General features: G+C 41.8%; 12 protein-coding genes, 1 long non-coding RNA gene and 1 other non-coding gene across 14 annotated transcripts; 4 read left to right on the forward strand and 10 right to left on the reverse strand.

The window, feature by feature from the left end:
- Positions 1-10: 10 nt before the first annotated feature.
- LOC145710108 (ubiquitin-like protein NEDD8) lies at positions 11-460 on the reverse strand. Its single transcript, XM_081787803.1, has 2 exons — positions 341-460; positions 11-297 (listed from the first exon to the last, which is right to left on the reverse strand). The coding sequence occupies exons 1-2, from the start codon at positions 420-422 to the stop codon at positions 146-148; spliced, it is 234 nt and encodes a 77-aa protein (XP_081643929.1). The 5' UTR covers positions 423-460; the 3' UTR covers positions 11-145.
- On the reverse strand, positions 452-1,960 carry LOC145710096 (mortality factor 4-like protein 1). Its single transcript, XM_081787786.1, has 5 exons — positions 1,782-1,960; positions 1,640-1,731; positions 1,166-1,594; positions 899-1,124; positions 452-854 (listed from the first exon to the last, which is right to left on the reverse strand). Exons 1-5 carry the CDS (start codon positions 1,929-1,931, stop codon positions 558-560), a joined length of 1,194 nt encoding a protein of 397 aa, XP_081643912.1. The 5' UTR covers positions 1,932-1,960; the 3' UTR covers positions 452-557.
- A 9-nt stretch (positions 1,961-1,969) lies between these two features.
- On the reverse strand, positions 1,970-4,186 carry LOC145710098 (mortality factor 4-like protein 1). The gene is made up of 6 exons (XM_081787788.1): positions 3,996-4,186; positions 3,765-3,931; positions 3,267-3,724; positions 2,850-3,215; positions 2,579-2,791; positions 1,970-2,534 (listed from the first exon to the last, which is right to left on the reverse strand). Exons 3-6 carry the CDS (start codon positions 3,405-3,407, stop codon positions 2,232-2,234), a joined length of 1,023 nt encoding a protein of 340 aa, XP_081643914.1. The 5' UTR covers positions 3,408-3,724; positions 3,765-3,931; positions 3,996-4,186; the 3' UTR covers positions 1,970-2,231.
- On the reverse strand, positions 4,186-6,109 carry LOC145709243 (proteasome subunit alpha type-1-like). Its single transcript, XM_081786921.1, has 8 exons — positions 5,952-6,109; positions 5,830-5,905; positions 5,722-5,783; positions 5,500-5,675; positions 5,307-5,451; positions 5,128-5,261; positions 4,433-4,964; positions 4,186-4,263 (listed from the first exon to the last, which is right to left on the reverse strand). Exons 1-8 carry the CDS (start codon positions 6,099-6,101, stop codon positions 4,186-4,188), a joined length of 1,353 nt encoding a protein of 450 aa, XP_081643047.1. The 5' UTR covers positions 6,102-6,109.
- A 28-nt stretch (positions 6,110-6,137) lies between these two features.
- On the reverse strand, positions 6,138-8,541 carry LOC145710099 (uncharacterized). The gene is made up of 8 exons (XM_081787789.1): positions 8,402-8,541; positions 7,807-8,183; positions 7,591-7,763; positions 7,374-7,544; positions 7,230-7,327; positions 6,733-7,185; positions 6,477-6,690; positions 6,138-6,388 (listed from the first exon to the last, which is right to left on the reverse strand). Exons 1-6 carry the CDS (start codon positions 8,440-8,442, stop codon positions 7,125-7,127), a joined length of 921 nt encoding a protein of 306 aa, XP_081643915.1. The 5' UTR covers positions 8,443-8,541; the 3' UTR covers positions 6,138-6,388; positions 6,477-6,690; positions 6,733-7,124.
- Positions 8,542-8,692: 151 nt separating this feature from the next.
- Positions 8,693-9,580, forward strand: LOC145710586 (parkin coregulated gene protein-like). Its single transcript, XM_081788357.1, has 5 exons — positions 8,693-8,793; positions 8,835-8,982; positions 9,029-9,188; positions 9,234-9,388; positions 9,435-9,580. The coding sequence occupies exons 1-5, from the start codon at positions 8,700-8,702 to the stop codon at positions 9,541-9,543; spliced, it is 666 nt and encodes a 221-aa protein (XP_081644483.1). The 5' UTR covers positions 8,693-8,699; the 3' UTR covers positions 9,544-9,580.
- A 352-nt stretch (positions 9,581-9,932) lies between these two features.
- Positions 9,933-10,310, reverse strand: LOC145709244 (histone H2B-like). The gene has a single exon (XM_081786922.1). It carries the CDS (start codon positions 10,308-10,310, stop codon positions 9,933-9,935), a length of 378 nt encoding a protein of 125 aa, XP_081643048.1.
- Positions 10,311-10,739: 429 nt separating this feature from the next.
- On the forward strand, positions 10,740-11,201 carry LOC145709245 (histone H2A type 1-H-like). Its single transcript, XM_081786923.1, has one exon. The coding sequence runs from the start codon at positions 10,740-10,742 to the stop codon at positions 11,199-11,201; it is 462 nt and encodes a 153-aa protein (XP_081643049.1).
- A 510-nt stretch (positions 11,202-11,711) lies between these two features.
- LOC145709854 (uncharacterized) lies at positions 11,712-12,436 on the reverse strand. Its single transcript, XM_081787557.1, has 2 exons — positions 12,111-12,436; positions 11,712-12,071 (listed from the first exon to the last, which is right to left on the reverse strand). The coding sequence occupies exons 1-2, from the start codon at positions 12,397-12,399 to the stop codon at positions 11,776-11,778; spliced, it is 585 nt and encodes a 194-aa protein (XP_081643683.1). The 5' UTR covers positions 12,400-12,436; the 3' UTR covers positions 11,712-11,775.
- Positions 12,437-12,751: 315 nt separating this feature from the next.
- On the forward strand, positions 12,752-13,380 carry LOC145709855 (uncharacterized). The gene is made up of 3 exons (XR_014134949.1): positions 12,752-12,918; positions 12,967-13,165; positions 13,247-13,380. It is a non-coding gene; the product is annotated as an uncharacterized LOC145709855 (long non-coding RNA).
- Positions 13,381-13,483: 103 nt separating this feature from the next.
- LOC145709853 (uncharacterized) lies at positions 13,484-15,361 on the reverse strand. The gene is made up of 7 exons (XM_081787556.1): positions 15,241-15,361; positions 14,664-15,197; positions 14,495-14,624; positions 14,204-14,450; positions 13,962-14,135; positions 13,870-13,920; positions 13,484-13,821 (listed from the first exon to the last, which is right to left on the reverse strand). The coding sequence occupies exons 2-7, from the start codon at positions 14,862-14,864 to the stop codon at positions 13,626-13,628; spliced, it is 999 nt and encodes a 332-aa protein (XP_081643682.1). The 5' UTR covers positions 14,865-15,197; positions 15,241-15,361; the 3' UTR covers positions 13,484-13,625.
- A 26-nt stretch (positions 15,362-15,387) lies between these two features.
- On the reverse strand, positions 15,388-18,390 carry LOC145709857 (uncharacterized). Its single transcript, XM_081787559.1, has 7 exons — positions 18,335-18,390; positions 17,523-17,716; positions 17,307-17,477; positions 16,128-16,213; positions 15,910-16,082; positions 15,734-15,866; positions 15,388-15,694 (listed from the first exon to the last, which is right to left on the reverse strand). Exons 1-7 carry the CDS (start codon positions 18,361-18,363, stop codon positions 15,668-15,670), a joined length of 813 nt encoding a protein of 270 aa, XP_081643685.1. The 5' UTR covers positions 18,364-18,390; the 3' UTR covers positions 15,388-15,667.
- Positions 18,391-18,405: 15 nt separating this feature from the next.
- On the reverse strand, positions 18,406-22,091 carry LOC145709246 (ribosomal protein S6 kinase 2 beta-like). The gene is made up of 12 exons (XM_081786924.1): positions 21,649-22,091; positions 21,386-21,601; positions 21,221-21,312; positions 21,003-21,178; positions 20,684-20,892; positions 20,289-20,626; positions 19,933-20,254; positions 19,794-19,881; positions 19,628-19,749; positions 19,389-19,582; positions 19,174-19,344; positions 18,406-18,971 (listed from the first exon to the last, which is right to left on the reverse strand). Exons 1-12 carry the CDS (start codon positions 22,089-22,091, stop codon positions 18,934-18,936), a joined length of 2,409 nt encoding a protein of 802 aa, XP_081643050.1. The 3' UTR covers positions 18,406-18,933.
- TRNAR-CCU (transfer RNA arginine (anticodon CCU)) lies at positions 20,593-20,665 on the forward strand. Its single transcript has one exon. It is a non-coding gene; the product is annotated as a tRNA-Arg (tRNA).
- Positions 22,092-22,105: the final 14 nt, after the last annotated feature.

Below are 22,105 nucleotides of genomic sequence, written 5' to 3' on the forward strand. Positions count from 1 at the left end.
AATACTGTAGTGTTGTTCCCAAAGTTTAACGGCAATTTGAATATTGAGAGAGTTAAATTTGAGTAAGGTGAACTTTAAAGGCAGTCGGGATGTGACTGAAGAGAGTGATTTGTTAGCTCTTGACGGACATGTTAGATGTAGCAGCTCAAAAACCACCGCGGAGGGCGAGGACCAAGTGGAGAACGGAGCCGGCCATGATTTTATACTCGGAGACCTTTTTATCGTCTGACAGCTGCTTTCCGGAAAAAATAAGTCGCTGCTGGGCGGGGGGAATACCTTCTTTCTCTTCCACGCGCTCTGAAATTCGATTCAACCTTTAGTAACCTGAAATAGACGGTACCCTTGATTCTCTCGATTTTGTCAGACACTTCGATGTCGATTTCGATTTCTTTTCCAGTGAGAGTTTTTACTTTGATTTGCATTCTAAAAAAGAGTAATTGGCAACATCTGGTTTGAATAAGTGAAGTTTATCAGGAGATCATGGAAAATTTAGGGAAGATAAATGAGGTGTCGGTGTTTCGTGAATTGTGTTTCTAACTGAGCAAAACTGATTCAAGCTAGAGTCGTCGATGGTATTCCGGGGCAGTTTCGACGTACTCTTCAATCTTGTGCCAAATTTCAAAATTTTTAGCCAAGTAATTGGCCAGTCGTTGAATTTTCTTGCAGTAAAATTCGAGCTCCTCCTCATCTACTTCGTCGACTAGCTCTTTAAACCTTTCGTTGATGGTGACGATCGAGCGCACCATATGATTATATCCGAAAAGATCACACGGCTGTTCTGCGTTTCTTGGTATTTCTTCGCCGCTTTCATCTTCTTCCCGGACGCTCTTGAGGTAATCTGCATATTGCGGTCGCTTGAAACATTTTAGAGATCCGGAGTAACGATCAGCCGACTTACCTCGAATTTATAGAGCAAAAAGGCTCCTAAGGCTGTGTTGAAGTAGTCTTCATAGCCTTCCAGTTCTTCGGCATCGAGGTTCTTTTCTTCCTTGTACGAGCGAAGGATATCGCGGCAGGTGATTTTATGAGGCAGTGGAATCAATTTCCGCTGCCTGTTAATCAACTCGTCATCGTCCTTCAGTGTCCGCACCAAAAGAGGGGAAAGAAGAATTTCAGTCATAAACCTAAAGAGCCTAATTTATCGTGGAAGAATTCATTTGTATACCTTCGTTTTCGGTTGGGTTTCGGGAGTTCGGCGAGCTGTCGATCCAACATTCCAAGATATCGCTCTCTTTCTTTCTCTTTATCTAGCCGTCCTTGTTCAAGCGGAGTGAGACTCCTAGTAGGTACATCTTCATGGGACTTTGCTTTCCTCGGAGCAGGAGTCTCGTGTTCTGATTTTGTCCTCCTCCTCGTCACCTCTTCTTGGGATCTAGTTTTCTTCGCTGGGTTAACTCTCCTTCGTGAGTTTGTTCTACTGGGAGCCTTTCTTTTTCTTTCAGAAGGAACAGGAGAAGGCTTCCTCATGAGCTCACTTTGGTTCGAGAAAAAAGTCTCGATTCTTTCTTGGTCGAGGCGGGGGTCATTATCATCAATCCATTCGTCGTAGATTTTACTCCATCCAGAAAAGTGAATCAAATACATCCACGCATCTCTTAAAATAGAGCATAAGAGTTGAGAATAATATAAAGAAACTCACTCTGATTCGCAATGATCGACATCGAGGCACTTTGCCTCATAAAGCTGGTCACCATCAATACACTGTAACTTATCGCCTTTCGCGTATCGAGGCTAAACAATCATAGATAATAAACATTCTCTTTAGAAGATAAGAAACTTACACTTCCAGAAATGTGATTTTCTTTACGTTTCTTCGGCGAGGGAGTTTTTATCGTAGAGCATTGGGAGTCTGTGTCAGTCTGTGTGTAGTCAGTATCTGTTTCTGTTTGAGTGTCTGTTTCTGTTTGAGTGTCTGTTTCTGAGTCTGACATGCTTTCTAAACTGAGTCAGATTAGATAGCTCGTTCATGTTCAAGTTAGATTGTTACGAAAAAGTTACAGTGACAAGGTAAGCATGGGACGTACAGAAATTTCGAAGAAGAGTTTCTAGATAAGTCAAAAAATAAGTTAAAAGAGGGAAATAAAAAGCGATAAGAAAATAGTCTAAATGAGAGTCTGAACTCATTGTAGACACGGAAAAGGAACTTTTAGAGAAGATATCAGTTAAGTGAAGATAAGAATAAAAAACATACGTATAAGGCTAGATTATTAATTAAAACGTTAGGCCAGACGTCACCAAATAACTTGCGCCCGGCGATGATACTCTGGTGGAGTATTTTCGTAGTCTTGAACCGAGTAGAGTGTTTCAAGCTCGTCGACTAAGTAATCCGCGAGTTTCTGAATTATGTCGACTGATTTCTTGATCGTTTCGAAATCGGCCGGCAACTCGCACATTTCTTCATTTAGATAGGCAACATATCGCACAAGATGGATAAAGCCGAATACGCGAACAGGCCGGGCAGCTGCTGCGGGATAATGGAGTCCGTTTTCTTCTGACGTGCGATACTTCGATAAGTAGTCAGCAAATGCCGGTCGCTAGTCAGATAGTACTTTAATACTTGCTGCTAAATAAAATGTACCTCAAATTTATACAGCAATTTACAGCCCACCAATGTATTAAAGAATGAAATCATTCCTTCTATCAGCTCATTTTCAATAGAATGCGTCTGCTGGAACTTCTTCAGTATACATTCTACTGTTGTTTCATGCGGCAAAGAAATGAGCTTTCTTTGTCGAATTATAAACTCTTGGTCATCCACAAGCACTTTTGCCAGTTCATGCGGAAAATGAATCTAAATTTTGTAAAGAATAGAGTTCGAGAAAACATATGACTCATATGATATGAGTTACCTGTAATCTATACCGTCGTTCGTATTCTGATGTGAAGTATACTTTTGCCGCCGCTTTAGTTTTGGTAGCTTTTGCCTTTCGTTTTTCTCGAGGTTTTCGATCAGTAGATTTAACCTTCTCGGGTCTCTTTGCTTCTGGCAAAGGGCCCGTGTGTTCGCTGCCTTGGCGGAGCAAGGCCGATTGAATTTTCATCGGGTTCAGTCGAGCATCATCGTCAAACATCCACTCGTCGTAGGTCTTGCTCCAGCCGTTGTAGTGGATCAGATAACTCCACTGACTCCCGTCGTGATCTATCTCCAAACATTTAGCAGCATAGACTTCCTCGCCGTCCAAGCACTTCAAACTCTCCCCTTTTTGGAATCTGGGCTAAAAGATAAAAATAATGATTAATCGTCTTACATAATTTAATTAATTTACTTTTAATATGTCTTTAACTGCCGCCTCGGTGGCTTGACGTTTGTGACCGCCTATTCGCTCAACTAGTGAAGGAACAGGATCTGAAGGTCTTCGAATGTCCATATCATAGCTGTCGTCGATGAGAAACTCTTCGTCCGACATTCCATTAGTATCGAAACTATTCTAATCTTAACACACGTCTTTAGGTATCTTTGATTTAGTTAGTCGCTTTTTAGGTGAGAAAGAACAGCCTCAAGGCGAATATCGAGTTCAACTCGGCTATCAATATAAATCCGCAACTTTGGAACAAGCATAGAAATAGTCCACAGATCGATACAGTCACTGAACCTAGGCAACTCCGCTAAGAAGCAATCTATCTCTACGCAACTTGTCTGCTCGTGTAAGAAATTATTAACTGTCATGCATTTCGTCCGCTTTCCGCTGCCAGAAAAGTTTTTCTTCAACTCATCCAATTTTTCCTGAACTCTGCGTTTTCAATGAAAATAAATAAATGAAAACCTGAGTGTAGCAAAGAATCACCTTCTCATCAAAACGCTTTTCCCCTGATGCAACGATGTCTTTCGATAAAGACGACAGCTTGCATATTTCTATGTCTGTGGTAAGCAGGCTCGGTTCTGATTTACTGCGCAAGTCTTCAAACTTGGGACCAAGAAGGAAATTCAAAGCTTATCGCGGGTTTTTTTTCAATTCTCTCTATCAAACAGTCAAACCTCATCTGAAAACCCTAACCGGATTCTGAAGTTTCCGATAAACCATCTGAGACAACAACTTTCCGTGCACTTTTTGGTATAATCCTAAACAGCCGTCTCAAATACTGCTCATTCTTTCTCAGCAAAATACGATCCGTATCAAAGATGTAAACATGTTGGATACTTTCTAGCGGCAACAAGTTTTCTTCAAAGGCTTTTTCAGGATATTTTTATAGCGAGAGATAGTTTTCGATAATAAAGGATAACCTATCCTTTGTTAATTCTGCTATTATTGGCAAGTTGTGCGACTAAAATGGGTTTGTTCGCAATACTTTGAACAGTACTGAGAAAAGATTCCCGCTTTCGTCTTTTGCTTTGCTGATCTCTGGCCAACAGCTTCCCTACACCATGCTGATTATTTTCGCTTCTTTCACATATTCTTTCCGTAATTGAGTTCGCACGCCCGGTCCGACTCACGATAATCAGCTTTTCTACGTCACCAAAAGGGGTCTGGTCACCGACGATTTCGTCGATTATCGCTGTCGTCTTGCCCGTGCCGGGAAAAGACTCGACGTAAAGATTCTGGCGATGATTTTCGAGACTTTGCAAAATGGCATTTTGAAATTTAGATTTTCCGTAGCCTCTAACTAAAGCTCTTTGGAAAGAAGCTCGCAACATGGAAATTCTTAAAAAGTAGGGGTGATTGAAAACACGCGCGATTGGAGTCTCTTTCAATTTGATTCTATTTATTTTTCTATGAAGAGGAGAAGGAAAAATAATACAAAACAAAAAAAGTAGCCGTTGTGAATGATTCCTATGTGAGTTGGTTCGAGTGGTGACACATGTATATTTGCTATTATTAGAGTCAGCAGACTGTTGCACGGATTTCCAGTAAAAGGTGAACTCAGAGGGAAAATGGTGATCGTGATCGTTGAAGAAATCACTCCTCCATGGCTTGAGGTTGTTCTTCTTCGGCAGCGGCTTCTTCAGCAGGGGCAGCGTCGTCGGCCTAGACAGACTGTTTAGCATTTCTCTTTTAGTTCATTTTAGGACGACGGCGGACACTCAGCCTCGTTCTCCTTGAGACTGAAGTCTCCTAAGACTTCCTATTGAAAAACGAGACATTTGTTTGTCTAGTCACTAGACTCTAGAGCGAAAAGAAATAGGAATACCTGGGCACGTTCTCGGGCAGGCTTTTCGTTGAGTCAAGGAGATCCAGAAATTGTTTGGTTTCCTCGTTGTTATATTCTGCATACTTTTGATTCTCACCCACAATACAGACAGTAACATTGTGCTCCGTAAGCTCCTAAATCTTCCATGAAAATAAGGATGAATATGTTCGATCGAGCACCTGGTCAGTTGGTAAAGTTTCACGAAGCGCCATGAGGCCGTGTTTGACAAGGTCATTTTTGCTGCAGCCTTCGAGATCGTCTAATACTTTTTCCAGGTAAGTTCTTGCCGATTGAGAGCGAGATCCAATACTCATCGCTTTGCAACTGAATGCGTAATCTATTGAGGGGTATGGTGGGAGAATAAGAGCTAACCTGTAGTAGTTTGCAGACGGGCAGGTCTGGTAAATGTGAGGTCCTTGTTTATCATATCCAGCAATAAGGAGGCCTACACCGAATGGTCGACGGTAATAGATTTGAGTTGGAGTCTGCAACTTGCTCCCAACAGCATCAACAAGACGAGCAACTGGCATATCAGATCCATACACGATCTATGTTTCAGTTTAGAGACTCACGAAACATCTAACTGAATATTACCTCATAGTTGAGAGCTTCAGTGCGCATAAAGTTAGTGAGGCCACGTCCGTCAGCTGTCAGACCTAAACAGGATATAAGATGGGTCTTGCTGAATTTTCTTAGCCAAACCTGCCATGGACATTCCGCAATGTGGGGCGATTCGAAGACACTTTTGCTGGTGAGCAGACAGTTCATTTTGGGCGCGCTGAAAGAACCATTTCGATTCAAGGAGAATTTTACGATGGAGTTACCTTCAATGCGACGAGAACAGCGTGCGTTTTCGATTTGACACCGACTGTTGCGCTTCCTTGTTTAACAGCTTCCATCGCATATTCGATTTGGTGGATTCGACCTTGAGGGGACCAGGTGGTCGTTGAAGAATCATACTGGTTTCGAAACATTCTTAGAAAAAAACATCCGTTATTCATTGATTAATTTAGGGCCATGCCCACCATCTTCTTAATTTATACAAATCACAGTAATCGTAAACCGTCCAAAAACAATCGTTACGCTGAGCTTTTACTTTTTTTCTTCTTCTTGCGTGGCGTTTCTGCTTCATGAGCTTCTGACTTTTTCGATTTTCTTTTCTTCGCTTTACTGCTTGATTCACTTTTCGGAGTAGGAAGCATTCCCGTCAGTGCAAGTTGGCTTCGATCTTTGGTTTCCTCGACGTCGGGCCTTGCAGTCACTAAAATTCGTCAGAATAAAGCCAAATATTAATTAATAATAAGAGTTTGATTGATAAGTTATCTCGGATAACTTGAGTGTTCCCTTACTCGGCTTGTAATCAAAGTCTTTCGGCTCATGGAGTGTTGGAAAAGCAGAGAGCTCAATTTCGCCAGCGATTGGGACACAGACGCAGTTCTCTCCATCTCCGAGGCCGCTAATCAGAGTCGCATTTCTATTCGGGTCGTTTTTCATGGAGAGCTCAGTGGTCGTTCCTTCGATCTGGTACTGGACAGAGTCATCGGTTTTAAATATCGTTGTTCCCTAACGAAACAAATAGCTTCAAGTAAAACTATCAAATAAAACCTTTAGTGAATTTATGTCATATCCGCGGGGAACTCGAAGGCAGTACACTTCTGTCCCTTCCACTTCAATTTCCTCCAGTTTGTCGGTCGCATTCGGAATCGTCGTTTTGGACAGCATTCTAAAAAACTCCGAGTCAAAGAGTGTAATTTGGAAGTTAATTTAATTAGCGAAAGGAATGCCAGGAGTAAAGTCTTTCATCCTGTGCAGTTGATCAAAACCTCCTTTCATGGAGTCTTTTTGGGCTAAATAAATAGTTCTTCGACGGTGCTCGTCCCGCAGCTCCTTCATATCGCCACTGAGGCCGTGCTCGCACTGCCAGAAGTAAGTACTCCAGTGCTCATGGATGACTTTCTGGCTCAGTCGTTTCACGAGACGGAAGGTATCCCGCCCGTTCAAACTTTCGGTGATATTATCTTTTGTGATTTCTTCCACGCGCTTTGTTTCTTCAATATGCTACAGAAAATCAACTCAAAACAAGTTACAATACAGGAACCCACCTTTTTGAAACCTTCTGGACCTGCGTAATATCGACTGTCTTCACCTTTTTCTTGTAGAACTCATAACGATTAGCGTGGGCTCTTTCAGCTCGCTCGTACTAAAAATGCTTATTAAAAACGCTTAGAATTGTTGTTGTTACTAACCTGGATGGCTCTCAACTTGTAGGTAAATAAGTTATCTTCGACGGGTAGATTGTGTGCGCTTCTCTGGGTGAGAGCTTTTCGTTCATCGCGTGTCTGCATGTGTCGCATGTTCACCGAGCAACCGAAATGACCTGGTTGTTGACAAAGACATTTTCTGTGCACTCGGTTGATCTAGAAACGGTTCGTGTGAATGAAGAAGCGTAGTCTTCACACTTACATCAGACATGCAGCATGGCTTTGCAGCTGGATGAAGCCAAGGATTTTGAAGGCGACCTTCTTCGTCAAATTCTCGATTTTCCTCTTCTGCCTTGGTGAGACAAAACGTCCCTTGTATGTGTGTTGCGATTTCTTCTGCTGATGCGGCACAATTGATCGTTGTTGACCTGCCATCTAACAACGCGCTTATAGATTAGAAGCCTTTCGTTTGTCTCACCTTTGAAGTAGATCTGCATATACGGCACCGCTGTCATATTCGTTCTGACATCGATTTGGACATTTGGATTTTTGTACCGAAGTTGAGGAACGTAGAAGGTATTATAAATATGCGCGCCCTTGGAGAGGCCGTACTCATCGACAGAGGGTTTGTTGTACTCCAAGTTGATCGCAGCAATCTCCGAAATTAGGACGGGCCCTCGCTCTAGCCACCACTTCGTCTTGGTTATTGCATACCGTCCTCGCATCTTGTGACGGACAGAGGTTGCAGGGGATTTCTCGATGCTCGCGGGACGATGAGCATGTTGGATTTTTTGGAGCGTTCCACTTTCAACCAAATAATCGTGCGTTTGACTCGTTCGCGAGCTCAGCTGTGCACTAGAATCAATTTAAAATGGGTATTTTTAAACAATCTCAAGAAGCTTGACTTATTTTTCATCAACAATTGCGAGTTAATTCTTAATTTTACGATTTTAGTAGGAAAAACCTTTGAAACATACAAAAAAAAGTTGAATAATTATGGAAAATTATGTTCAACTTAGCTAATTTTGATATTTTAACTAAATTTAGGAGAGAACTGACAAGTTTTGATGAACCTTGTGATAATTCGCTGAAAGCGGACGCCGAACCGGAGCATTTTCTCTCCTCTTTCTTTAAATTCGCGGAGGACTTTTCATGGGAGCGCGTAGGCGCGATGCTCCGGAGGCTTTAGTAATTTTGAAACTTTAATACGAAAGTGGCCTTTTCGAAGATCATCTCTAGAACGTCGTCTTGTTTGTTATGGGTGGTGCCAAAATTCTTCAGTTTAAAATTTCGTGTGGTGAGTAATGAAGAAAAATTTCACAGTGACTTCTTTTTGTTCTTTCCCGAAATATTATTTTATTTAGCCTTGCAATGGAGACAGAGGGATTCACCATAAAATCCCGCAGCCCTGCTGCCCAGATTATCGGTCCCCCCTCTGCTGGCGCTTTCAAACAGCGAAAAAGCGGTAAGAAACAAGTAAAAATGTCTCTTTAGCTCTAGTTTCAGGCCCTACTTCATTCCGCAAGTTCTACGAGCGCGGTGACTTCCCCATCGCCCTTGAGCACGATACAAAAGGAAACCGAATTGCCTGGAAGGTTGAAATCGAGAAACTCGATTACCACCACTACTTACCACTCTTTTTCGACGGCTTGTGGTAAGATTTTTTTAACGGAACTCAGAAAGTCTAAAAAGCCTTCAAGTGAGACAACGCACCCATATGAATTCTTCGCTCGGCAAGGCGTTCACGATATGTTGGAACACGGTGGATCCAAAATTCTCCCAGTTATTCCACAGCTGATTATCCCAATCAAAAACGCTCTCAACACTCGATGTCGGCCCACTATCTGCACGACGTTGAAGGTAAACCCAAACATAGAAATCGATTGAAATCAACGAGGATTTAAGGTGCTCCAGCACTTGGTCGTATCCGCCGATATTGTTGGCGAAGCGCTGGTCCCTTACTACAGACAGATCCTCCCTATCCTGAACATCTTCAAAAACATGAACTTGAACAGCGGGGATGGAATCGACTACTCTCAGCAGAAGAGAGAAAACATCGGGTGACTATCCATCGAGTCTAGCTTTTCAAATCAACAATTTATTCAGCGAACTGATCCAAGAGACCCTTGAAGCATTCGAGAAACACGGTGGACCAGACGCTTTTATCAATATCAAGTACATGGTACCTACATATGAGTCTTGTCTCCTCAACTAATCTGTTCATAAAATAAAATTCATATTTAATACGAAAATTCGACTGGTTTTTTAGTAGAAAAAGTAGCCGTAGAGAGTTAGAGTTAAGGCTTGAACGTAGAAGGGGGTAAGAGATTGTCGTTTATAAATAATTGCGTGGTGTTAAAAATAGCCGGATAGAGCGGGTTATAAGATCGAAGTGCCTAACTCAGTAGGAGACTGTTTGGGAAGAGTTTGAGAAGGCATGAAGCAACTGTTTTTAGTTCCTTGAAAAAGAGATCCTTTGTCCTATTTCGTAAACTTGGCGTGATTTTGGCCCTAAAAAGGGCCTTGAGACCGTAACCCGTTCAGAACGAGTTAATGCCTTTTTAAGTTAAAAATTTTAACCACAGTGACACTGTGACAGTGCAGTTAAAGTGAGCTGTTGTATTTGGTGACAGCTTTTGTTCCCTCGGAAATCGCGTGTTTGGCGAGTTCTCCAGGGATGAGAAGACGAGTTGCTGTGTGAATTTCTCGAGAAGAAATTGTCGATCGTTTATTCATCTTGGCGAGTCGAGACGCTTCAGTGGCGAGGCGTTCGAAGAGATCGTTGACGAAACTGTTCATAATGATCATCGCTCGGCTTGAAATGCTTATGTTCGGGTGGGCCTGCTTCAAAACCTTGTGAATGAAGTAGGAGAAGTTCTCCTTGTTTTTCGTCGCCTTGGACACATTGAGAGGGTTCCTTTCCGAGTTCCTTCGTCGAATATTGGAGCCCTTTGAGCCTTTTATTTCTCGCTTTGCTGCCATCTGTATTTTGAAATCGGTGTTTAGTTTTGTCTATTTTGCCAATTTTCGGAATGATGGAATTTTAGGCTGATCGGCCTTTTTATGCGATCAGCTGAGAAGAACGCAAGAAAAGGGAAGATAGCGCCACCTCAAAAGGTGATTTCAAAACCGGGCGACCCGTGTGGGAGACAACTTAAAAGTTGCCAAATCGGCGCTGCGAAAGGGATTTACGCCGACTCATCGTTTTTTCGATCGACACTTCGCGAACTGTTATCAACGATGACCGAGTAATCATTCCAAGAGATGGCGCTATTGAGCTCTTTCTCACTGTTCTTCCCAGCTGAGGACATAAAAAGGCGCCTCAACTCCAGAATTCATCATTCGAAAAATTTCAGCCCAGATAAATTATCTGGGAATTTTTTTCAAAACAAACGGAAGAAAAGACTCAAGATGACTTCATCGAAGAAGACGAAGAAAGATACTTTCAAGTCTCCTGAGAGTTTCGTCAAGGGGTCGGCCGAAGCAAAGGCGAAGATGGACAAGATGCGAGCGATGCGAACAGGACGCAAGCCCAAGGATATTCAGAAGCAAGCTGGTGTAGCCCTTCCTGTTCACAGAATCAAGCGCAGGATGAGAGCGATGAATCCGAACAAGAAGGTCTCCATCGGGGCTCCTGTCTACATGGCCGCTGTTCTCGAGTATCTCTGTGCCGAAGTGCTCGATCTCGCCGGTGAAGTTGCGCACCAGGAAAAGAAGAAGACGATCAAACCCCGCTTTATCCAGCTCGCCATCTCGGACGACGTTGACTTGCATAAATTCGTTGGACGTGTTACGATCGCCCAGGGTGGAACTCAACCAATCATCCATCCTAGCCTTCTTCCAAGACCATCTTCTGCTGACCCCAAAAATTAAACATGATACCTTCATGTTCAAAACAAGCCCTTTTAAGGGCTACCAATCTTATAAAATTTACTCATTTTCGGTCCTCCACAATAACCCGGAAGTTCTCCGCCATAATGGAGATAGGTGAGCAGTTTGACTTCATGCGGGAAATATGGTCGTGAATGGAAGAAATCAGCGAAGAGATAATCATATCAGGGATAATCTGACATTCGCAGACATTGTAAAATTACATTGAATTCCCCCTGCAGCTGCTACTTTTTTCAAATTTTCTCGGGGCAAACGCTTGAAATACTCGGTAAATGAAATAATCAGTCTTCAAAGATTTTTGAGTTTTTAAATGATTATGAACTAATGTTGTAAATAATTCTGTCCTGTAAACTAGTTGTTTTTCATTCGTATCAGTAAATAAATTCTGCAGGTGCACAACGATTTTTCATTTTTAACAAAGACAGTTAAAATATTTTGTTTGAAAAGTCTGCAAACAGATCTGCAAATTAACTGAGTATATAAGTATTAAAATGATGGCAGTAATAAGTGTATTGTGAACAGTGAAAATTAAGTGACTTATTTTTAAACGCGATTGTTACAGTGAAATTTTTTCGAGGCTTTTTGGAGAAAGCAAGCTTTTCCGGGACTTCCACTTCGTTTTATATGCTTTCCAGTGATAACTCTGGCGCCAAGCATTACAATGTGGAGCATTTGAGTTTGTCCAGTATAGGCAGTTGCTCCATTTTACATCGCAAACATGGCAGAAGCATTTGTCGCAGGCGATATTGTTCGATCCATGAGAGAGATTTCCATAAATCTCCTTGAACGCATGAGTCGGACAATTCTGCCGATGATGCGAAAATATTTCGCCTTCTTTGACGCCAGTAACGACTAAAATGAGATAAGAAAAAAATGTGAGTTCGTGCGTACCTAAATCAGTATCATCGCCCTCGTCCACCATTGTCTGCAGTTCAAGTTTTCTGAGAGGAACTTCTATAACATCTGAAGAATCCTCAGAGTCGCTGATGATGATGACTTCAGGATCAGCCTTTGAACGCTCTTGTTGAAGAGGGTCGGGACGCTCATTTGTCACTTGCTCATCTTGTTGACTGGAAGTTGTTCTCGAATTCAGATCGCGAGCAAGTTCAGCAATCCCATCCCTAAGCTTCCTTAAGGTATCAATTTCTCGTTCCAGCCACTCTAGGGAGCTCTCAGCCATTCTCTCTTACTTTACTTTTGCGTTTCTGCGATGGCGAAAAAACCGCAAGTGACGCGAATTTTGTGATTTTTCTGATAGTAATCGGCAAGGTCAAAAGTTCACGGGGGTTTCATTTTTCAACGGTTGTTTTGAATAGCGATAACCGATCATAGAAAAAATATGACGAGAAAGAGGTTCTCTACAATATGCGGAAGTTCTGACATTCGGAACCTAACTGGAATCGGGAAAATCTATGCTGAACGATTTTATGCAAAGTCAATTAGAACTATTCAGCAGGCAAGTGTACATTTTTAACTTACTTGGAATAGTGACATTGATAATGAAATCGCTTAAACATGTATCAAAAGATTCTCGGATTACGGTTGCTATTGGGTCCCCATCGATTTGAGGGATTTTTACGAGAAGGAATCGGAATGAAAGGACGCTGGAGAAAAATTCTCTGTTCGGACGTGAATAAGTACATGGCAAACATCAAAGATGACATTACGACTGCTCGATCATTTAATAACAACCAAAGCGGTAACAAATAATTAATTTAATAGATAAAACTGAGAAAATTCTTTCCAGAAAATGGAGAGCCAAAATCAACCACAGATAAAACCAAAAAGCGCCCGACGGATCTGTCTGAGGGAGAAACTGAAGCTAAAGGATTAACTCTGCTGAAGTTTTCAAGAATTCTATCGTGCGTCTATTACTTGCTCATGATTATTGACTCGATTGGATGTTAAAATAACCGCTCCAATGGGTTCCAAGAGAACGGACCGCGGTAAGAGATGAATTTCCTTAGACTAAGGAAATTGCTTTGAAGTATTCTGCTTATCACAACATTTAACTGAAGCTGTTACAGGTTCTTCGAATTCGACTCCACTTCACACCACTCCACGTTCAACTTTCTACACCGCCGCAGCTCATACGACCGTGACTTCAAAACTGTCCCCTGCAAATTTCCCTGTGCTAGAATATTTTGATGCAAGTACTCAAATAGAATTCCTCACTAAAGAACGTAAAATATTTGGAGAAAGAAACCTGTGTTAGACGACATGGGCTTCAGTTTGATCCAAGTCGATTTTTTATATTTATGAAAGTGTTGTTTTTTATTGAAATTATCAAAATATAGCTAAATAATTCTCGAACATCGTTGAGGAATGAAATTTGATAAAAGGTGACTATTTTTTTGACAGTGAATTAGTTTTCGCAGTGAAAGAAGGCAATATGGCATGGACGAGTTATCTGTGCCTCTGTGATTGGATTTTTCGTTGATAAGCCTGCATTTTATCAAGCTTGTCCTGGGAAAGTTTCACTGTTTTCTTCTTTTCGTGCTCCCGGACTTGCTCTCTGATGTTCTTATCGAGTTGGTTTCTCTCGAAGCGACGCTGGTGACTGTATGCGGAAAACTTTCCTCGTTGTCCCCGCTGGTAAGACCTTCAAATTCACAAAGATTACTCAAAACGAGGAAAGAAATAAACTCACCGGTTAACCACTGGCAAAGCCTTATGCTCTACGGGATCATTTATCGTCGCGCTAAAAATTTTATAAGCTCATAGTTAAAATAAAATAACAACCTGTGTTCGAATCGGTTGCAGATCTGTTTTCTTTGTTTATTCTGCAAATATGCCTCAGCTAGCTTTTTTCGGAGCTTCCTGCTTTTTGCCTTCTCGAAACGTCTCCCCTTAATTCCCGCAAATACATCATGGATAAGTTCTCGCCGCATCAGGACCTCGTCTGTATCCCGATCTCTAGTCTTTCGGTTGAAAAACACTCTGTCTGTCAATCTACGTTTTTAGAAATGAGTGTTTTCACGAAACTGTTGTTAAAATTGTCAAATATCTTCTTAGCTTCTTCTTTGTCCTTTACTTTGGACACCCAAGGTTCGAAATGCATAGACCACTCCACTGTGCTCAGAACACTGCGCTGCATAACATTCGGGGTAAATTTGTCTCTCGGAATGAAGCTCTCTTTGTTTGGAGTGAAGGTGATCTCCAAGAAATCAGACGTGAAAGAAGGCGGAAACTTTTTTGGATTGAAGATGTAGACCTCTCGTTCGGGATTCACTAACGAAAGTCAATCCTCAGTCCATGAGTTACTGTTAACAAACGTTTAAATGGCCAGTTGGCGCTGCCGTCTTCTTCACAGTTCCCCAAATACTCGTCAAAGTTTTCCTGCATCTTGAGTCTCTTATTCCAGAGCTGTGGGAATCGCCTTCTCAGAGGTTGCCATTGGTTGAACTAAAGAATTCAAGAGAGAGTTTTTAAGCAACCGAAAACCAGAAACGTTTGCCATTCTTCGTAGGTAGCTTCAGAAGGCTTGCTCCCCTCATCAAACGAAATTTCTGCTTCGTTGAACTGATTTTTAGCCTCAGCAATCAGCAATTGATTCTCGAATCCAACAAGATTTATGCCTTTCAAAAACTGATTATTGGCATTTCTTGCTATGATCTTCGCGAATTCCTCCAAATTCATACTCATTCTCGCAAACTATAATGAAACAACATTAGAACTAGGCTGTTAGAATACATATGTTGGATTTAAAAGGTAATTTCACTCAGACTGTATCCGCAGTTGGCAAGTTTTCGTTGTATAAGGCAACACATCAGAGACACGTTTCATTTAATCACTAAGTTTTGAAGTTTGTCTTGTAATTTTCGGCCGAAAAGGTCGCGAAAAGCAGGGGAGAGGGAATTGAAGAACTGCTCAAAGCTTTCAAAATGCATTGAATTTGTGAGACATAAAACACCATTTCGGTGGAAAAGAAGTCTGTATTCCTGCTCTTCGAGAGTTTTTACGTAAAAGCGCAAACATCTGAAGTTTTTTCTCAAATAACCAAAAGTTAAAAAAGGCATACCGTCCGAACTTTCCATGATAGAAGCTGTCTTTGAGGCTGAATTCTCGAGCGTATTCTCCGAACTCTGCGATGATTCGTTCTCCTTCTTTGATTATTTCTTCTTCTGTGATCATTTCTGAAATTATTTCTGATCATATTTGATTGACGACGATTTTCAATGATTTCGGAAAACAGGAAGATTTGAAGATTTGAAGGGATTATCATGGAACATGCAGTGGATAGTATGCGACAGTTTTGATCGGTAAAAATGTGCGTTAAAATTAGAACACGTAAAAAAAGCGTAGAATTTGTTTTTTCAATAAGAGCGGGGGAAGGATGAAGCAAGGTTATCAAAACAGTACAATACGAAATGCGGGAGATTGAGGTCTCTTCTGCCAAAGAAAGGAATGGGTGTGAAGTACGGTCGACCCGTCTGGTGGTGTCAGATTCATTTGTCGGCGATTTCGGCGTTGGCCTAAACCGAGTTAAGTTTGAATCACTGTGGATGACATACGGCAGGAAGCAGAATGTGCACCAGCTGACAAATGTAGAGAGCAACGATAGCGGTGTGAAGCGGCGAAAACCAGTTAGCGGCGCTCATAGCGAACATGAAAGCACAAGTAAAAGTGTACTGTACTTTTCGAGCGCTGAAATATAAAAATATATTAGCGAAACTAAAGTTGGCAGTACGTTATGAGAATATTAGCTTCATCTTCCGGGAGTCCAACGGACGCGAAATTGAAAATGGAGAGGCCAAGAGAGGAGCCAGCGACAAGACGGCTCAAAAGAAGATCGAGTCGACCGACTTTGTTCGTTGCTGCAAAGAGGGATGGAAGGTCACCAGTGAAGAACAAGAGACCAATCTATAGGATCATTAATTCTAAAATGCTTATTTTGAAGCTTCTTACGGCAAAGAGAAATTGGAAACATCCATCGAAGAGAATAAGGCGAGAGGAAGGATCACTGACTCGGTTGACGACAGCGCGGCCGGCTCCTAATAAAAAGTAATGAGCAGGGCTGGTAAATTAGCGCACTATTTTCTCTCGAAGAGAAAAAAATTAGCGCACTAATTTTTTTTTCGAGTCATTTTTGCGTCTTTCGCGTCTTTAGTGCGCTAAAATGACACTAATTTTTCCTCTCGGAAATTTTCGCGTCTTTTCGAGAGCTGATCAGCGCTAAAGACGCGAAAAAAGAGGCTCTTTTCATTATCCAATAGGCTCTTCCCGGATGACAGTCTCATGGAAGACGATTTTGATCAGGGAAGAATTTCTTCAAACTGAAACTTTTTCGCAGTTTCAAATTGAAACTTTCAATCATCAATGCATCGTAAATATGACACAATTTAATTTTAAAAAAATTTCTTATTTAGTAACAAATAAGTTGAAAAGAATAAAAGTCAACTTTTGTTTGAAATTCTCTCTGTCAAGCATTTAAATGATGAGCTAAGATAAGCTCTGTTAGGGAGGTCTTCTCCTATTTTTTTATCGCTGGGCCATCCGCAGCTGGATCTTCCTGCTTCATTAATTTTCTTAATTTTTTGCCTTTCTTCTTCTTGTCGTCGTCCGACAACTTCTCATCGCTGTCCTCAAGGAAGCTAGAGCAGCCTTGACAGATACGTTCTACTTCGAGGTCTAAGAGCTCTTCTGAGCATCTTTATATAATTCTCTATTCACAGAATCATATTTATTTGATATTTTAGAAGGGACAAATGGATTGATAAAGTCTTTTTTGACTTCATATTAGAAATTCACGCCCTCTATTACCCTATCCACTTTATTGAAACCAAACTTTTTGAAATTCTAGTTCAGAGTCTAGTTCAGACGAAGTTTGAAATTCTCAAACTTACGTAGTCTTCAGAATTAAAGAGCCCGCGCTCATTGGCGGGCCAATCAGCAGCCCTTATTTTCGACAGTTTTCGAGACACACGCGAAAGGCACGCGAAAGTCGCTAAAAGTCTCGACAAAATAAATTCGCGCACTAATTTTAGCGCACTAAAAATTTTCGACAGAATTTAGGACGCGAATTTACCAGCCCTGGTAATGAGTATTGAATAATCATGATGAAAACTGATGTAGAATCGTACGTACTTGCATTTGTCAACTTGAGTGCGAAGTAGATCACACCTATGGTAGATAGAATAGCTACAACTTGGACACTGCTGATGATAGGGATGTTCTTTGAAGTTATTTTGTGAAGAAAATCAAGCGAGGAGATGGCTCCAATCGCGCAGGATAAAAGTCGACTCAAGTAGAAGAAAGCTGAAGAAGAGTAAGAAAAAGAGCAATTAGTTGGAAGTTTTCTACCTTTGTAAATATCAGAACGGTCTGAAAGCTCGTAGCCTACCCAGTCCCAGCTAAGTTCTGGAAGAAAGTAGAGCACGAAGAGGTATTTGGTTAGGTTGGAGCGATCGCTGACAACGGACAGGAGCTTGAAATCATCCGGAATCCAAGGTTCGGCTGTAATGTAAATCGCTGCCAACATCAGGACAAAAGTATAGCTTTTTAAGGATCCGCATTAGAAAAAAAAGAAGCACTCACGAGTCATGATTCTTTAGTAAAATTTTACGGTTGGCTTCCGTTGGGGAAGGATATTTCTAGGACTATCTACTGATCTACTGTATGCAGAAGTCCAAATGAAGCAAGCTGTGCGATAAAGAGATAAGCGGATATTTGAGATAGCATCGAAGTCGTCCATCTAAAAGGATCCATATGGTGGCGAAGTCCTTGCGCACACCTGCTCTAGTGAATAAATAGCTTCCTGCTGGAGTTCATTCAGAAACAAAATTCAAATTAAAACATCGGAAAATGACAAAAACTTCCGCTCTCTCAAGCCTATCTGAGAAAATTTCCGCGGGAAAGAAACTCCTCAAAAAAATGAAGGTCTCCAAATCCCGCCAAAGAACTTTGTCAACAAAGATTTCCTTTCCATCCTCCAAAGCTATCAAGGCTTCAGCAGATGCTGTTTCCCCTTGCATCGATGCTACGATAGACTTCGACATAAGCTACAACGTTATCCTCCATCGTGCACGAATAGCTTCACGAAAAAGACGGCTTCAAAAGCTAGACACCTCGAAAGCACTGGTTCTCGGTGAATTTTAACAAATCAAGATCCCTGTCAGCATTGAAAATAACTTGACATCGCCATCTTCTGTCTGATTATCTAAAGCTATTATGAAGTAATAAACAATAAAAATAATTTGATTTAAAAATCAGAGCGAGAAGAAGTTTAATTTTTGAAAGGGCATTTTTTGATTGAAGTGAAAGTAGTCAGAATGTTCACAAGTTTGATTCGTTTAAAACCATTTCCAAGGATATATTGCGGTTTGGGTGAATAAAGAAAACTAAAGAAAGAAAGAAATATCATCATAAGACGCAAAAAAAAAGAATAGTGTCATCGGCATGCCGCATGGGCCTTGAACATATAATGCTTCTAGGGAGAGAATGAAGGTGATCCGAAAATGAATGAAGATAGAAAAGGTTTTTTTAACACAGTTGAAGATGAGATTGACATTTGAACGAAGTCAATTCAATGTTTGTGAAGACATTGGCCGTTGGTGCTGAATGATGCTGCATATTGAATAGGTTATTACTAATAGTTATTACTATAACATATCTTAGGCAGTTAACCGGTTAGAAAACATAAGTGCGGGAAACATTTTGAAAATAGTTGATCAGAAGGATTTATTTACAGTATTAAATACAGGAGGCGCGTGTCTTAGCCTCTCTCCTTCTTTTTTCGTCGGAGGAAGAGCCCTGAAATACAATTTCAAAAAAAGAAACAGATAAATACGAGTAGAAAAATTCTATAGACAGAGATATATTCATTTTACAAGGTTACAAGTAAAATCGGCAAGATTTGCTTGTCGATCTTTCTATTAAGTTTTACCATAATAAAAGTAGTTCTAATGTCCTTTGGCGTAAATGTGAGTGGAAGAAATGCATGTGAATGACTTACCGGATGCAGCTGGTGTTTTTAGGGACAAGTTTGCTTTGTCCCCTCTGGCCTGGGAGATGATTCCAATGGACTGGCCAATCAACCTGTTCGCGGAAAGTGGGTCCGCAAGAGCAGTGAGAATGTTCGAGTTAGAGAGGTTGTGCCCGTTTCGGATCCACTCGTGCTCCAGTACTGAAGAAAGGATGGCCTTCTGATTTCTCATTAAAAAGAAGTACCTTGTTCTGCACTTGGTCTCTGTTTGACGTCAAGCGAGAGCATTTGCTGGATGAGATCCTTGGCAGACGCGGAAATATGATTCCAGTTTCCGCCTGACAGTCGCAGGTCGCTTTCGGATAGTTTCTTCAAGACGGCTTCTTCCGAGTCGCCCTCGTTAATATCATACGGGGGTATGCCGCCGAGCATAGTGTACCTGTAAAAATGGCTTTATTTTGAAACTCAATTGATAGTCGCTTACATTATACACCCAAGGGACCAGATGTCGCACGAGACATCATAGCTGTTTTTGGATAGCACTTCAGGTGCGACGAAGTTCTTCGTAAAATGTGGAGTCATGAGCATGCCATTTTCATGACGCAACTAAAGAAATGCCTATTCAATGTTTTTCGATAGGATTCGCCTACCTGTTTGGCGAATCCAAAATCGACGATTCGTACTGTGCTTGCGTCGCCACTTTCATCCGCATACAAAATGTTTGAGGGCTTGAGATCTCTAAATATTAACCGATAGACATTATCGAAGGACAGAAGAAAAAAAATAAACCTGTGAGCAATATGCGATTTATGCAAGTACGCAAGCGTTTGAGTGATCGTTTTCATTACAGCGGATGCCTCTCTTTCTGAAAACTGCTTCTGGCGAAGGATTTTGTGGAACAGCTCGCCACCAGTCATCAATTCCGTGACGAGATACACAGTGAACGTGTCCTTTGTCTCTTTTTCGATGAAAATATCCTTCACAGTAATGATATTTGGATGTTGTCCAAACCGAAGGAGAATTTGAATCTCATCGTCGCGCATTCCTTCGTTTTGCAGCCCAGAGGAAACTTTCTTCGACACTTGAGACGTTTGAATAAATGTTATCAATGCTCGCAAGTTTTGATTGTTATCGTTTAATTAAACGTTTTCCTTTGACAGCATAAAGCTTCTTTGTTTGCTTATGCTGGCACTTGAAGACCTCCGATGCGCTTCCTTTTCCGATCGAGTCCAGCATTTCAAATTGTGTATGGAATGTTTTGTCCTGGTGTCCATCGTAGGGCACGTTTGTTAGGAAAAAACCGTCTGGAACTTCGTTGCGGAACTTTGATTCCATTTGCACCTCTGGCTCATCGTTGTGGCTAGCTACGCCTGTGCCTCGGTTGAAGCTTTCATGGCGTAATAAGAAATCCCGGTTTTTAACTTGACTAGTGTCGGGCAGTGTCCTCAAGCCGTTGTGGCCTAATGGATAAGGCATTGGCCTCCTAAGCCAAGGATTGTGGGTTCGAGTCCCATCAACGGTAACCGTTTTGATTTTTCACGCTTTCCTGAAACCCCGGAAGAGTCTGTTGGCACCAGCAGACGCTGGAACTGCGGGAGAGTCTCTTGGTGTCCTGCGCGTAAACTCGTTATCGAACCAATGCGTGTCAGTTTCATCCCTATCCCCACCGGAAAGAATCGGGACAAATGGTGGCTTCACATCTTTTCGAATAAGGGCATTCCAGTCGATTCCCTTGAAGAATACATGGCGCTTTTACTGGTTACTAAATGTGTATTTGCTTTAAACAACGCTGCAAATATATATAAATGTGGATGGAATCTTTAATTTTTTTAGCACAAAAGAGTATGAATTAACCTTTCCTTGAGTCTCTCAGGACCATCAGGGCCAGATCCAAGTCGGTTCTTGGGGTTTCGTTTGAATAGATCGCGTAGTAATAGCTGTGAGTCTGGCTTCAAGAAATTAGGCATAGACAACTTTGCTTTCAAGATCTGATTCATGGTCTCTCGTCGGTCTCTTCCCTGGAACGGAAGCTTTCCTAAAAGAATGACTGGACTGACGGACATTTTTTTAAAAGTACCTGTTAGCATTTCATACATGAGGACCGCGTAGGACCACCAATCGCAGACATGATCATGCCCTTTTCGGCTGACAACTTCCGGTGCCATGTATCTAAGAAGCATGTTATGAGATGAAATTGTTTCTCTTCGACTTGTTGTTTATTTCTACCGGAGGATGGACTTACTCGACTGTTCCGCAGAAACTTTCAGCCTTTTCTGCGTCCTCAAAGTATTCCTTCGATAAGCCAAAGTCGGTGAGCTTGACGTGCCCATCGCCCGCTAGAAGGATGTTTTCGGGCTTCAAATCGCGATAGATAATGCCAAGAGAATGCAAGTGGGATAGAGCGGAGGCCAGCTCAGCAAGGTAGAACTGCGCGTCTTGTTCTGAGAACATATAATCCCTGATGAAAAAAATACAATTTGGTCATTTATAATATTTCTGCGGTACCTGGATAGCTTGGTGAAAAGATCGCCTCCCTTGACGAACTCCAAAACAAGGTAAAGCTTTCCATCCGTCTGCATGGCGTAATATAGCTCGACAATGAATGGGTGGCGGACTTCTGCTAAGATATTTCTCTCTAATTTCGTTCGCTCTCTATCTCGTATTTTGAGCGATGCTTTCTTGAGCACCTTCATCGCGTAGATCTTCTTTGCATCCCTGCCCGTCCTCTTTTTGACGAGAAAAACTTTTCCGAAGGAGCCTTGGCCAAGCACTTTCAGCAATTCGAAGTGTGACGGGTCCATTTTCTCTTGGCGCTGCTCGAGCTTGTGGATCTCGACTTCACTCTCGCCCCGACAGAAGCCGTCGACCTCGTCGAGATCGTCAAGCTTTATCTCTGTCGAGGGGCCGGCCGCCGAGAGCGGCCCATCGGCCAGGTGCACAAGGGGCATTCTGAACAGTGACA

Source organism: Oikopleura dioica, chromosome XSR (assembly GCF_907165135.1).
Source record: "Oikopleura dioica chromosome XSR, OKI2018_I68_1.0, whole genome shotgun sequence".
NCBI lineage: Eukaryota > Metazoa > Chordata > Appendicularia > Copelata > Oikopleuridae > Oikopleura > Oikopleura dioica.